We start from the raw sequence: 16,090 nt of genomic DNA, 5'->3' as shown, positions 1-16,090 counted from the left end.
TGGTTAATTTCCATTTAAAAAATTGGCAGTGACTTCTGAAATTATCGATACGTAAAACATTTAGCCATGTTGTATGGATTGTAATAATATTATTTCATGTTTGACAACTCACACGTATATATTTTATTCCAATTGTCTTTGGTTATGTAAACTGGCTATATCTGAGACTAAAATGTACAGTTATTATTGGGGACGTAAAATATTCTAGTGGACCAAGCAGCCTATAAGCAAAAATTAAGACAGATAGTGCTCAAAAGATTCATCATCAATATGCAGACATTCATATCAAGACTATCAAATCCAGTTAATTGTATACAACTGATGTAAATTAATGAAAAGTGAAATCAAAACCAGAAATCGTCTCCTGCACTGCTCCTGGTACTTGCTCTTTCTCTGCCTTTTAATCGAAGCATTTCCATGATGCTGCGAGCGTAGACATCTCTCAAGTTAACACTGATGTATGAGTCAGTGGCTATATTCTTGGTGAGCTTCTTCAGAGCTTCACGCTGTCTAGCAGCTGCTTCCCTGAGTTTCAAGGTGAAGTAGCAAGCAGAGAAACGATCATTAATAATAGCAATAGGCAGGGCCAAGACAAGAATTCCTGATAATATACACATAAAAGCCACAATTTTGCCTGTGGTAGTGTCTGGTCTAATGTCCCCATATCCCACAGTAGTCATGGAGGTTGTGGCCCACCACCACGCACAAGGGACACTTGTGAAGGTTGTGTCAGGAATGCTTTGTTCAGCAAAATATTCTATGGTTGAGAAAATAGATATTCCCACAGATAGAAATAGGAGCAGTAATCCAACTTCTTCATAGCACTGGGTGATTGTCATTCCAAGTGAGCGTAATCCTGCAATAATAAAACAAGAGCTATCAGTCATCGGCACCCTTCTCTTTTTTCCCTTTCTTCTCTCCCTTTCCCCCCATCCCCTTTGCTAACCACCTATAAACATGAATGATACGTAACCAGCCCTGGGAAATATTCCAATTAAACAATCTTAGTCCTAATGAAGCTCATAGTCTATTTAATTAGGCAAGATCACAATTGACAGAAATGTCACCAGATCAAATCATTCATGTTCCTAATTATTGAGCTCCAACTATACACACACACACACATGCTTGCACATAAGCAGGTAAGAGAAGAGACTATCAAAAGATAGGTAGAGTTTATCATACACATGTTATGCAATGAGTTGTTGTGGTGCACCAAGTTAAGTTGCTGCCTACAGTGGCAGGCATCTCATATATGCGCTAGTTCCATTCCCAGCTACTCCACTTCTGATTTAGCTTCTTATTAACTTGCCTGAGAAAGCAACAAAACATAATTCAACTGCTTGGATCTCTGCTAACCTTGTGGGAAACTCAAATGAAGCCCCTGACCCCTAAATTTAGCCTGGCTGAGTCCTGACCATTGCAACCATTTGGGAAATTTTGGGAAATGAACAAGCAGATAGAGTATCTCTTTCTCCAACTTGCTCTCTCTAACTCTGCATTTCAAGTAAATCGTTCTACAACAAACCAAAAGTTGTTTTTTTTTTAAACAGGTGTCTACACATTGAAAGTCTATTCAGTGTTCAATTTCAGAGGTTTCCTGATCAGATTTATATGCCTGTGGGTCATTTTGGCACTTCTTTCTTATGCTAATTTTCTGTTATATTCTAATATTTTGTGTGTCAGATTTTTTTTCTCATCCTCCTGATTATGTTTAATACAATCAGGAACCTCATTGTATAAAATCCATAAAGGATATAAGCCATGGAAATAAAGTGAGACATCAGAGACGTATAAAGCATTCAGGACAACAGTGACATGAGAACATCAAGTGTACAGGTGACACACTTACTGCTTAGTGACATAGCAAGAGCAGGTCCCTGGACTACCAGGACATTATCTGAAATCCTAGTACTTTTTAATATGTTAATATTACATACATATATACATACATATATATCTTCTATATATATCTCCTAATACTTTCACTTAGTATGAGAACCATGGGAAGTGTCTCTTAAGATTTCTGCTTTCCATCCACCATGGGGGGAGGGTACAGGAAGGGGCTGGGGGAATCCCAGAGCGTATGAAACTGTGTCACATAATGCAATATAATTAACAAAAAGTATCTATATATTAAAAAAAGATTTCTGCTTCCCTTGTAAGGAAACAGACCAGACTATAGAATATTCTTTCATTACAAAAAAAAAAAGATGCATGAGAAATGGAGTCATTTAGAGAATCACTCATTATGAATCATTGGTGGAATTTCTATATTAAATCTCTGATTTATTGTGCTCCTAGGTGACGAATCCAAGGGAGCATAATCCCAACTATGAAGAGAGGAAGCCCTAAGGCGAGCAAGAAGAACCTTTGCAGAACCAAGATTTCTATGAATCACAAGCCATATTGCCTAAGATGGTTCTAAAAATCTGCATGTACTTCGAAGTCTTTTCAACATGACATCACAATGGTATTGCCTCAGAAATCCAAAGGAACATTTCTATTCAATTTCCATCCACTCAGTAGACTGCTTGAGACTCATTAGAATACCATTAGTGCTCTTATCATCTTGAATTTTGCTCTTAAGATTTTGAGATGTTCTTGAAATATTAACCAGCTATTTTTAAAGACCAATGAATATTAATTATGAGGCTTCAAGTCAAAAGACTATCTTTCAGAGTAACTTTAAAGTACCTTTTAAAAACTTGGCCTGGATGTTTCTATATGGAATTCTTCTTATGAATTAAAGTTACTATATATAAGGAGAAACATGTTTGAGAACGCTGTTGTAAATTCAGAGACAAATTGTTCCAAACATTTTGTTGAAAAATACAATGTGGGTTGAATCTTATATAATATCCATTCATTCAGATGATTGTAAAAAATAATACAATGTAGCTGTTGTCATTGTTGTGCCATTTTACAGACAAACAAACTGAGGGACAAATAAATCCAAAGCTACACAGCCAGAACAAAACCTAGGATGTCTGGCTTCCTAGCCATTGTTTTATAATGTTCTCAAATTTTATTTACAACATACACATGGAGAAATGTGTCATCTTTGTCTGTTTTATGCAATATTTGAGTTAAAATGTCAAATAGCTATGTTATTGTTGTTCACAATATTTCAATTAATTTAGGTTTTTAAAAAAATACTTTGTAGTTGTGGAGCTGAAAGAAAAAAGTCTTTGAGAGGTAACACCCTGGAAATTGCTACTATTTTCCTTTGCTTTCTTTTGGAGGAAATGTGTAGTCTTCACTGGGTGTTTTAAAATTGAATCCTGTGAATGGTTTATACTCAGGGAAAACGCCCCATTATGTGTGTCAGAAAACAAAAAAGAGTGGAAATAAGTTGTTAGAACCCCATTATCAAATCTCTTGTATGCGAGACTTGCTGGAAAATACTCTGCCAAAATTATATTAGAGTAAGTCGTTATTACCTCAAAAATGTTAAAACCTCAGATGCCAATTTCCACCTATATTTATAGAAGAGTTAACTAGCACCTCTTGTGGGTGTCCAAATGGACTTATCTGGAGAATCTCTAGTCAACTTGTTTGTACCAACATGCATTTGTATTAATATGTATTATATTAAAATGGGATCTTCCTGCAGTCTTTCTCAAAGACAAGTCCAAGAACCACCTACATTAAAATCCCTTGTGAGCTGGTTAAAACATATGCTCCTGGATTCAACCTTCAATACTAAAATCTGACTCTGGGGGTTGCAGCTCACAATCTGTATTTCAACAAGCTTGTCCAGGGATTCTTATTTTAAGTTCTGACATTAAGTAACTCAGAGACATTCTAGAACATCTGACAGCTGTAGGGCCCAATATGAGAACCACAATCCTTGGGATGCAAGAATCAACTCTAATTGATTCATCTTTGATTTCTACTGGCATTGACTGAAATGTTCATGCACAATTCTCTCTCTGTTTGTGTGTGTGTGAGTGTGGGTGGTGTGAAGGCTTTTTTTTTAGTGAATGTTCACCAGATTTTTCAAAGACTATAACACATAAAATTCTAATGAATTCCAGTTCCATTTCCTCTTAGGTTTTCCCATGGTGGAGATAAGAAAGTCCTTCAGCTCAGTCCTGGATAAAGCAAATATGTGTTGTGTTCTGGTTTCTTCCAAAGAAAAATGTTTCCATTGCTGTCTCAAAAGTCATTCTAAGAACACGAGTACCTGCTCTTAGTCCTCTTGCATGTCTAGGAAAGGCTTTGTAGGATGCACTTCTTTTCTGCAGAAGATGGATAGTACATATTTCTTGCATACAGAAGAGAAACTGGCTTGTATAGACATACAAAATTTATGTGTCTCTTTTAATGCGTTATTTATACATAGTTTGTCTAGAGTGTTCTAGACTTAGAGAGTTTTAAATTTTTGTATACTTGAGTACTGGATCAAAATAAATTGTGCATGGGTCCGGTGTAATGGTTTAATTGGCTAATTCTACCCTTGCAAATACCAGGATCCCATATGGACGTGGTTTGTGTCCCAGCTGTTCCACTTCCCAATCAGCTCCCTGTTTATGGTCTGGGAAAGCAGTGGAAGACAAGCCAAAGCTTTGGGACCCTGCCTCCTTGTGGGAGACCTGGAAGAAGCTCCAGGCTTCTGGCTTTGAATCGGCTCACCTTTGACCATTGCGGCCATCTGGGGAGTGAATCAGCAGATGGAAGATCTTTCTTTCTTCTTTCTATAAATCCGCCTTTCCAATAAAAGTGTGGGAGAAGTATCTTATATACCCATGGAATGGATCTTTATGTATTGCTTCTCAATATCAGTGCTAAACCTGAGAGCTAAAGATTATCATCTTCTTTTAAGATTTATTTTTATTTTTATTGGAAAGGCAGATATACGGGGAGGAGAGATAGAGAGTAAGATCTTCCGTCCAATGATTCACTCCCCAGGCTGCCGCAACGGCTGGAGCTGAGCCAAACCGAAGCCACGAGCCTCTTCCAGGTCTCCCACGCAGGTGGAGGGTCCCAAAACTTTGGGCTGTCCTCGACTGCTTTCCCGGGCCACAGGCAGGGAGCTGGATGGGAAGCGGGGCTGCCGGGATTAGAACCGGCACCCATATGGGATGCGGGGCGTGCAATGCGAGGACCTTAACCACTGTGCCATCGCATCGGGCCCTAAAGATGATCATTTTAAATACAAAGCCAGAATCACTCTCCTGGTGCTTGGATCAAATCACAAATGTGTGAAAATCATGGCAAATTAAACAGCATCAAGGGGATCTGGATACCTGTGGAATGTCTTCCAAGCTTCAGCATGCGCAGGGCTCTGAGCAGCCGCAGAACCTGGACGATGCGTCCCACATTCTCCAGCTCTTGTGTAGTCTGGCTGCCACTCAGGCTCTCCACCAGAAGTGTGATGTAGAAGGGCAGGATGGCCAGGAGGTCTATGATGTTTGGCACCTTTCTCAGGAAGCGGCACCTGTCCCGCACACACAGGAGGCGCAGGACAAACTCCCCAGTGAACCAGCTGATGCACACATACTCCAGGATCTCCAGCAACTGCAGGTCGATCCAGCTTAACTCGGCTGACATCAGGGCCATGTTGACAATGGACACGGCCACAAAGATGATGGAGATGACCCCGAAGATTCGGGCAGCTGTGCAAGACCCAGGTTTTTCTAGAATATTCCAGAGCTTCTGGCGGACAGTGGGACAGGGTCCTTGTGAAAAGTCCTGTTCACTCTCATGTTGACTTTCTTGGTCTTCTGTGTCCTTCTTAAAGTCTAAAGTTTCACTCAGCTCCTTTCTTCTGAAGTATCTTAAAGCAGACAATTAGGTGATTAGTCTGACATTTGTAAAAATGCAGAAGTAAAAGAGAATTAAACTTGAAGGTGGCCCACACTTCCCACTTCAGCGAAGTGTAGGTAATTACCATAGTAGTCAAAGTTCCCTACTTAACATTACGATTTAAAAATCATACTTTCCCAGGAGCTCATTCAAAGGTATTTTCACATAGCAAATACCATTTTTGGATGAGAGCATTTTATGACCCATTTAGTGTCTACGTTTATCATATGTATCTTTTGGGGAGTTTTAAGGAAAGGCAGTCGTAAAGAACTAGCGGCAGTAATGGCAGGATAACAGCAAGGTCACCATCAAAGCTTCACAAGCATTCAGTGAAGAGTCAACTGCTTATTTGCTGTAATAGACAGCTGTCTAATCAAGTTTTTCAAAGTTAATTGCTAGGTTTGCTGAATGATAATGCTTCACACCAAAATTTTCATTCCAACACAAACATCGTTTGCATCACCTTCTTTTTTTCTGATTTACTTATTAGAACACTATTTGTTGGGGGGGGGTGTGGCACCCTGGCCTTCATACATATGAAAGCTAGACTAGGATACGCTCACAATAGGCACAAACAGGTCCAGCAGTTGCAAAAGATAACTTGGGAACTTTCTACCCTGGTGCGCTCCCACCTTGCTTTCCAGCACCAACACCGGCACCCCGTTTCTAAGGCCTCAGTTCAGCGAGGCTTCTGTGGAGCCTCAAATCTTTACCTGTTCCCCTCTCCCCGTGCGCACCGTGCCCTCCTCCCAGCCAAGGCGCGCGCCTCGTGGGTACCTGTCCCTGCAGCAGGAGTCGATGCTGAGCTCGTCAATGCCCCAGTATTGAATCTCCTGGAGAAAGGAGAGCGCGCACAGCTGCTCCATGACATGCAGGCGGCCGGTGCGGTAGTAGTGCAGGACATAGCGGAACGCCTGCGAGCTGCGATCGAAGAAGTATTCGTTGTCCACGGGGTTAGCGTCGTCGCAGAGCTCTAGCGGGCTGGGCACGGCGGCCAGGCCCCCGGGGCGGCGGTAGGAAGCCACCACCACAGCCAGCTTGCCAAGGCGCGTGTGCGGGAAACAGGACAGAGCCTGCTGCGAAAGCACAAAGCGACTGCCGCCCACGTTGACCGTGAAGCAATCCCCGAGCGCTAAGGGCTCGCCTTCACCTTCGCTGCAGAAGACGCTGGAGTCCAGGGAGCTCAGGGAGCCGCTGTCCAGCAGGCAGCACGGAGGTGCCCTGCCGCGGGGAGGCGGCAGCTCCATCGCAGCCTGCGGGTCCCCGGGCACCCCAAAGTTGGGAACAAGCCGGAAGCCTCAGGCCCGCGAGGGCGGTGGCACGGCCCCTGGTGGCGCGGCCGGGATCTCCCAGGCTCCCGAGGGAGGTGCCTCCCACTCGTGCACCCTTACAGTCCCCACCCCCGGGGCCCGTTCCGCTTCCCGCCGCTAGGGAGCTGCGAGCGCGCGCTGGCCCAGCTAGCAGGCTGCAAGGAGCGCCGGGCGCCCGTGCCAGGGGATTCGGGCAGGTGAGGCCAGAGGCGAGGCCAAGCGTGGGGCACCCCTGTAGGTCACTGTGGTCCTTCCCAGTGTTGAAAGCGAGATCCCGAGCCACAGAGGTGTCTGGATTGAAAGGCTCGCCACTGGTCACTGGGCGAGTGGGGGGCGTGGGGAGAGGCAGAAGTCGGAAGCAGATCCCCGAGAGAGCAGCAAAAGCAAAAGGGGAGAGGACTTTCAGCCCAAAGCAAGCAAGGGCAGGAAATTCAGACTTGGCCACGGAAGATCCAAACAAAGTTCAGAAGGCAGGAGGGGTGTGTCCCTTTCAACCTGCGGGTTTATATTCCTCCCTCTTTTGGGAGGGCTGCAGCTGCACGCCCCCGGGGTGCCCGTTGGGGGTGTGAGCACAAGGAGAGGGTGCCCTGGGCAGCGGGCCGCGCCATTTCCTCACACTCACTCCAGTCTGTCACTCCCGTTCCGTTGCCTCGTCCCTCCTCTTTTAGGTCCGAGCCTCCTGGGGAGACATAGGGATAATTAGCGGTGCCTCTTGACTGGAGGTCCCAGACAGTCACTTAGAATTGGAGGGCCGTGATTACCACCCCTTACCCAGTTGCTTGTTCAGCCCCTGATGTGGCACGCTTTGGAGTCATTTCGTTCCCTAAAAGTCTCCGGGACAGCAGCTGTGCTGGGGAAGCCTTCATTTTAGGCAGGGAAGGCGAAAAGACAAGGAACAGAACAGGCGTGGGCTGGGGCAGGAGTTTAAATAGTAACAATGCTTTCAGTAAAGGAAGAAGATGAGCACCCTGGGCCCAGGTAAGACTGCAAGTGTATACCCACGGGTTGCACTTGGCACCACGCCCTGGACACCTGTTGGACACCCCGGTGGGGATGGAATGGGGTAGCATGGGGAAAAGTGACTCACCTGCTGCTCACGGCACATCTGGGCTGTCAGCCCCGCGTCCTAGAAACGCAGCCTTGCTCTGAGCTTCCCGGTCTGCACGTGACGCCCCGTTGGAGTCGGAGCTTGCAGCTGAGCGCCCCAGCAGCGCTCGGCGTCTCGCCTCCCCGCACCCGCCTCCCAGCTCCCCGCCCGCGCGCTCCACCACCGCCCGGCGCCGCCCCGGCTCCCTGCGCCGGCAGAGCCTACGGGAAGGGGCGCAGAGCAAGGTGAGCTGGGCGGAGGAGGCAGGCGCTCCCTCGCTGACACTGAATGTTATATTCATCCCGAAGACACTTCAAGAAGTATTTCCTTTCAGCCACATATCCGTGAACCCATGTCCTAGAAAAACATTGCCAAATGAATTAGTCGGCTTAACCTGGGGTTAAGGCAATTATATAAACCTTTTTTTTTTTTTAAATTGCATTTCTCATTCTCAGCAGGCATTGTGCAATTTTGTGCTTTCCACAAATTTTTCAGGGACATGGTTGTGGTTTGCTCATAAGTAGTTTGGAACGTATGTCTAACCAGCAAGCAGGCAGCTGAAATACGGCGGCGAGAGCCTTTCCTTAAACAGCACAGAAACGTGGTGTCCCTCTTTGGCCTTGCTCCCTGGTGCTGGGACCTTTAGGTATCATTTACTTATCAGGCCTCAATCTTTTCCTCACCAACAGTTCAGGTTTTAATGAAAACACGCACCACTTACTGGATGACTCCTTTACACCAGGGAACATTGTAAGCTCTTTACTTTTGTGGTGATTGATTTAACCATGACAGTAACAGTAAAGGATAGAAGCATGTGTGCTGACTTACGGTTCTGAGACAAAAACGATGTGATTTAGCATATAGTGTCATGTAGTCCAGATTCAAATCCAGAACTAAATGTCAGAGTCTGTTCTGGCCAATAAGATGCTTAGAAAATAGCATTTTCGTCAGGTATTCATTCATTCATTTATTTATTGTTATTTATTTGAGAGGCAGGAAGTAGGGGAGAGCAAGAGAGGGCGGGAAGGATGAAGGGTGGGAGGGATAAAGGGAGAAAAAGAGGGAGGAAAGGAGAGAACGAGAGAGAGACAGAGAGAGGAATTTCAAAGGACTGTGCTTAGATCAGAGCTCAGAATTTAAGCTTCTATGTGGGGAGATAGGCATGCAGCATTTTGATTTAATTAGAATTCTTTTTTTAAAGGGTGGACATTTGTTGTAATAATTAAGACATGTGCATCCAAGGTGGGAATGCCAGTATTCTGCGTCCAGTTCTGCTCCCAGTCTAGCTTCCTGCTGACACATGCTCAGAGACATTTTCAAATGGGCTTTAGTTGTGATTATAAAAATTTACCTGAAATAAGACAGTCATAATTAGAGAGAGGATGATTGGTCAGCTAGGTGTACATAACCCATTACAATATGAAGTATCTTGAGTAAGAAACACTCTTGCCCTTTTCCTTGCTTATTTTCTTTAATTTATTGAGCGTCGTTGCTCCTTGATTACCCAGGTTTGGTTCAGGGAGACTGATAAAGTGCATCTGATAATTAAAAAATATATTTGTTAGAAGAATATCTCTCTTGACTCTTAATCCAGACTTGAGAAATATCCACAGGTCTCTCAACAAGTGAAAGAATTCTTGATAAGTAGTTGGAAGCGGTGAGTGCCTTGCTTTCCGTTTTTTCCTGCCTGGCATGATAGGAAATATGATTGTCTGGCAGGAGTTGTGCAGTCAGAAGACTTTGCAACTTTATAGCTTTTACTGTATTTCCCAGTCAACGCAGGATACAATTTGGGTAATTTTCCATTAAAATGGTTATAAAACACAAGTTTGTGACATTATCAAGTCTACTCTTTATTGAGTTGAATATTGAGTCTCCAGCTACAATTTGCTTTCCATTATTTACATTTTTATGAATAAAATAAGCGTTATTTTCATGTTACGCTTTAAATTAGAAATTGTCACATACTTTGTGTGTGATTCTATTAATGAAAAATACAAAAATAAAAGTTGAAAATGATTTGTTTCTTACCAGAAAATTTGTTAAAAATTTCATTTCCTCCTGACTATCTCATTTTGGTTCTGGAAGATATCTAATTCTGAGTTTAATTTAAATAAGACTTCTTACATTAGTATACATCATATATACTATAATCTATTTTAACAGATTTTTTTTTAACATTTGTATCTTCCAATTTTTTAAATTAAAGTTTATTAATTTACCTGGTGCCAGTTCTGTGATATAGGAGGTTAAGCTTCTGCCTGTAAGACTGTCATCCCATATGGGCCCCATTCGATCTCACCTGCTCTACCTCTGATCCAGCCCCATCCTCATGGCCTGGGAAAGCAGTGGAGGAGGGCCCAAAATCTTGGGCCCCTGCACGCACGTAGGAGACCTGGCAGAAGCTCCTAGGTTTGGATCTGGTCAGCTCCAGCTTTGGAGTCCATTCAGAGGAGTGAACCCACAGATAGATGATCTTTTGGTCTCTCTTTCTCTCTGTAATTCTAACTTGTAAATAAAAAAATAAAATAAATCTTTTAAAAATTATTATTTGTTTAAAAGGCAGAGTTACAGAAATATGTGGGGAGGCACAGAGAGATGTCTCATTTGTGGGTGCACTCCCCTAATGGCACATGTTGTTTGGGGTTGTGTCTAGATGAAACCAAGAGCCTGGAATTCCTTCTTAGAGTTCTATGTTGGTAGTAGATTCTCAAATCTTTGGACTGTTTTCCACTGATTTTCCAGGTCTCTTGGCAGGTATCTGGAGTCAAATTGGAGTAGCTAGGATTTGAGCTGATGCTCTAATGGCATCCAGTGTTGATGATGGGTAGTTAACTCACTGTGTCACAATCTTAGCACCTATACAAATGTTTTAAAATGTTTATGTAGATTTTTTAAAGAAAAGCATACACTCATTGTTAAACTTTCTCTAAAAATTCTGCAACTTTACATTTTTAAAATAATTAAATACACAAGGAAGATAGAATGAATAAATAATTTTTAATAAATGACTGTAATTCAATATGAGCAGACTTCTCATTTTCAACCTTATCACTAAAGACTTAAACGTTTACACTAAATGTCTTTTAACTATTTTTACTCATTAATGATTCAGATCATATTTGATGTGTTTGATTCCTCAGGAATTGACAAGCAAGTGAACCAATGGTGATGACATTTTAAAATGTATTTGAGTACAGACAAAATCAGTTTATTTTCTTCCTCTTCATTGCACTGGGATATATATAAGGATTAAAAAAAATCTGACAAATTCTGTCTATTCATCTTTCATGTGCCTTCTAGGTGCTTGGAATAAATCCTCCCAAGTGTATGACAGCCCACTCTCATGCAGAATTTAGCTAAATGTGGGCTTTTGCTGGATTCCCTCCAAGGGAAGACAATTATCTTTGGAAGTGCCCAAGAACTCATTTTTATAGTCTAGTCTCCTGCAAAGACAACAGAATATGGTGATGATGAAGACACGAATGTTATAACAATAGACACGACTTTTACTCATTCAATCCATATTCTGCCCCTTTTTGGCTCTGTGACATTAATACATTTCTTTAGTCTTCTAAATCTCATTTCCTCAACTATGACTTGGAAGTAACAGTTATATATTATTTTCTTTCCTTAAATCAAATATTTCAGGCAAAATTATTGATGTGGTATCCTTATTATCATTGTCACTGTATTATTATTATGTTTCAAGATAGTTTTCTGAACCCCTACACCAACAACTTATCATTATGTGATAGATACCATGCTAAGAACCTTACAATGTTATCTAATTTCATATATAATTGATATAAATCCATAAAAATGGTATATGGATAATTCTTATCTTACAGCTGAAACCAGGATCAGAGTGTTTGCTGGGTTTCATACACAGAACAGATAAAGACTTAATAATATGTGTTTACTCAAGTGCACATATAAATCTGAATACATCTGTTTAACTTAAAACCTTTATCCTTTGAACTACACTAGCAAAACAATAGCTTGATAAGGAGAAATCATTCTATGCAATTCACTTCTCTTTACAAATAAATTCAAAAAGAAAAAAAAAACTTTTCTGTGCTCTGAGTGACATAGTTGTACTCTGTGAACAATGTCCAATCTATTGCCTGTGATTTCCCACGTTAATCATTTCTAACAAGCATCAAGTAGAAAGCTGATTGATCATTATGTGATTTTCACTATGCCACTGTTGTATGTAAAAGACGTATAATTTTATAAAAATCATCAAGAAAATATGTAGATTCAGCACTTATGGCTCACTAAATTAACTACCATAGTTAAAATGAAATTTAACTTTTACAAACAAGATTTAGAAGCTGTAGAGCAAAAACAAGGCAAATACTCTGCTCATCATGTCCCGTCAGCCGTTAAGTGAACCTGACATTGAATTTGAGAATTCCAGCTAAATCCTTTGTACTTAGCTCTGTCAAATTCCCTTATGTTGATAGAAAGGTTGAGTCATCCAAAAGGGTGAAAAAGACTGTGCTTCTGATTGAATACATGTGATTTATTAATATTAGGAGTAAAATTCCATTTAGGCTTATCCTTTATTCTATTGAGTGCTTTCCCTTTTGTCAAGGAACTCAATAAATCTGAATTTCATCCTGTAATTGGAAGAAAGGTAATTTTTGCACTCCACATATCTTATGAAGCTTTTTAATGTTGTATTTCCTTTATTTTCCTAGCATCAACACAAAAGTACGTAAATATTTATAGAAATTTGAAAGGTTAGTGTGTAGCTATAAATATACATATAGAATGTTACATACAGGCATATATATATACATATATATAAATAAAATTTGCAAGGGAACATAACAATTAAATAAAAGATACAATTAAAAGATATTTATTTTGACACAAGCATTTTAAAGTCTATGTACAAAAGAGGTCTTCAAGGATATTCATGCAAGCAAATGTTACAAAACGAGTGAGGATTTCAAAAATTTTTGAAATAACAAACAAATAATAAACAAACTGAACTTTTGGGGGTTGGCTTTGTGGCAAAGTGGGGTAAGCTGCTACTTAAGAGGTGACATCCAATATGAGTGCGTATCCAAGTCCTGGCTGCACCAATTCCTTTCCAAATCCAGAGAATTGGCATAAGAAAGCAGTTCTGGGAGACCTGGCTCCTGGCATCTGCCTCGACCAAACCTAGCTTTTGTGGCCATTTGGAGAGTGAATCAGGGGATGCAAGAATTGGTCTTTCTTTTTATAACTGTGCCTTTCAAATAAATCAAGCAAATCTTAAAAATAAGGTGAAATTTTCTTTTAATTAGTTTTTTCATGAACTTTTTGAGGTATTCACATCATGTGCATCACATATGTCATACATATGAACATAAGTATCTATAGAAATGTACTTGTGAACCTGTAGTGATGGCTTACTAGCTAAATCCTCGCCTTGAATGCTCCAGGATCTCACATGGGCACCTATTCTTATCCCATCTACTCCACTTCCCACATGACTGCTGCTGGTAAAGCAGTACAGGATGGTTTAATGCCTGGGCACTCTGGACCCATTTGTGAGACCCAGAAGAAGCTCCTGGCTCCTGGTTTTGGATCAGCTCAGCTCTGGCCATTGCATCCACTTTGGGAGTGAACCAGTGGTCGAATGATTTTAATCTCTCCTCTATGCAAATTTGATTTTCCAATAAAAATAAATATATCTTAAAAAAAGCACTTGAATAAACTTCAGCGAACAGCTAGGATGTATGTTACATTCATATGTAAATCATACACATGTGTGAATATACACACACAGCACATATGCACACAAACACTCACAGAAGAACTCATAATATAGTGCAATTATAGTGGCTACAAAGCCAGTGGATCAATTTGTCTTTATAAGAAGTGAGAAGCCAGAAAGTAACTGGTAAGGGGAAAGACAATTTTTCTCCTCAAAGTGGTTTTTAGTTATGTGGTTACATCTTTTAGATAGCACTTTCATTGTGCTTTAAATATGATCTAATTAAGTACAAAATATGAAATTTTTAGGACATACATATTAAACTCTTTGTCAAATGCCATTGTTAACCGTTTTGTGAAGCGGTACAGGATATGTTCTTCTAGGGGCCAATTCTGTGGCATAGTACAAAACATGATCACCTGTGATGACGGCAGTCTGTGTGGGCACTTGTTCATGGTTCAGGTGCTTGTGCCTCTGCCACCCAGTGAGAGACCCTGACAAAGCTCCTTGCTCCTTGCTTCAGCTAGACCTAGTCCTGGAGAGTGAGGCTGTTTGTGGAGTTAGCTAGTGCATGGACAATATCTTCCTCTCTCTGTAACTTTGACCTTCAAGTAGTTAAAATTTAAAAGTAAAAAGTAAAGCTTCTCCCTTAAAAAAAAATTCTAACATCGTAACTTTATTTTAACCTCAGCTTAAGTATGCAGAGCAACATTAAATGAATATTTTGCATATTACATTCATTGCATACAAGTGGGTTACCCTGATCCTGTTTGAGTTCCTGAGTCATTGCTTTTTATAGTTAGCTGATGTTCCACTTTCTTATACTGTTTCTCTGGTGCAACAGAACTGAAATAGGGATTTGGTTCATCCAGTTGATGTGAAAATGAGCCCCAGGATCATTGTATGTATTCCAAATAGTGCAGTTATCTTGGTGGCAACTGAACATACAAGTGTTTCACTCTTTCAATATGAAGAACAGCACTCAGACATATGGCTTTTCCCTCCCATCACTGCGTCTGATTGATGTCGTAGTAGCAGACCTGGGCCTACAGATCTTCCACAAACAGGTTTCCCGGAACCCTAAGCCAAATGGGAATTCAGAGGGGTGGCAAAATTTGGTAAAATTGTTCAGGGTCTGCTTTTTTGTTTGATTACCACAAAGTCAAATTTATCTTTTTAAAAAATAATTGGAAATTATTATGGTGATACTATGGAGAATCCAGTTTTTAAATGCTTATACTTTTACAAATGTAGAAAAAAGTTGCAATGATGTAACTTGGGGAAGGATAACAATAAAAGCAATAAGGATATTAAAATGAGTTTACCAATTCCTCAACTCAATCACAAGTTCAGTATTGATGATGACTCTATCCGCATTTTAATTTTGAGGACAGAAAGTTATGATGAGTCAGAAGCATAATCACTGACTAAGCAAAGAAGTTTTGAGGACAGCAAGTGTTCTATGGATGAGATTAACATTTATATGCATAGACAAAGCAAGAATTTGGACTTCAAAAACTAATCCACAAATGCTAAAATTGCGATTTTTACTTCATTTTGTTTAAAGACAAGGTAATTACCAAAAATTTGCTTCTGCACAGGCTAAGCAACCCTGTGTTTGAAATTGGTTAACTTTTATGACTTCATTTTACTTTGGTAATAACATGTTGGTAACTGGTGGAATAGGTCTTTGTGAAATATTTATTAAGTGATTAAAGGTAAAATGAAAAGCTTGGATGTGGCCATGATGAGGGTTAATCTCGCTAGAGTCGGGTGAAACCCAGGGTGGTTTTGTTTGTATTTCTCTTATAGCTAGGGAGCCTCATGTTTATTTTTTTTCATATGCCTATTAGCCATTTGAATTTGTTCTTTTGAAAAATGTCTTTCTTCACAGACTGCAAAGAGCTTTGCTGTCACTAAGTTTCTGAAGCTCTTTGTAAATCCTAGATATTAGTCCGCTTTCACTTGTGTAGTGTGTAAAGATTTTCTCCCATTGCGTTGGTTGCTTCTTCACTTTGTTTATTTTGGCTTTGACTGCCTGTGCTTTTGGTGACTTTTCTAAGATGTCTTTCCCAATTCCTATATCTTGGAGAGTGTTTCCTACATTTCCCTCTAATAGTTTTGTGGTTTCTGGGTGCAGATTTAGGTCCTTGATGTATTTAGAGCTGA

General features: G+C 40.8%; 1 protein-coding gene across 1 annotated transcript; it reads right to left on the bottom strand.

Annotated features, from left to right (window-relative positions):
• Positions 1 to 302: 302 nt before the first annotated feature.
• KCNV1 (potassium voltage-gated channel modifier subfamily V member 1) lies at positions 303 to 7,342 on the bottom strand. Its single transcript, XM_040979469.1, has 3 exons — positions 6,589 to 7,342; positions 5,253 to 5,782; positions 303 to 856 (listed from the first exon to the last, which is right to left on the bottom strand). Exons 1-3 carry the CDS (start codon positions 7,056 to 7,058, stop codon positions 345 to 347), a joined length of 1,512 nt encoding a protein of 503 aa, XP_040835403.1. The 5' UTR covers positions 7,059 to 7,342; the 3' UTR covers positions 303 to 344.
• Positions 7,343 to 16,090: the final 8,748 nt, after the last annotated feature.

This window comes from Ochotona curzoniae, unplaced genomic scaffold (assembly GCF_017591425.1).
Source record: "Ochotona curzoniae isolate NIBS_2020 unplaced genomic scaffold, NIBS_Ocur_1.0 contig_3190, whole genome shotgun sequence".
Lineage (NCBI taxonomy): Eukaryota > Metazoa > Chordata > Mammalia > Lagomorpha > Ochotonidae > Ochotona > Ochotona curzoniae.
This window is presented reverse-complemented; position numbering and strand designations above follow the sequence as displayed.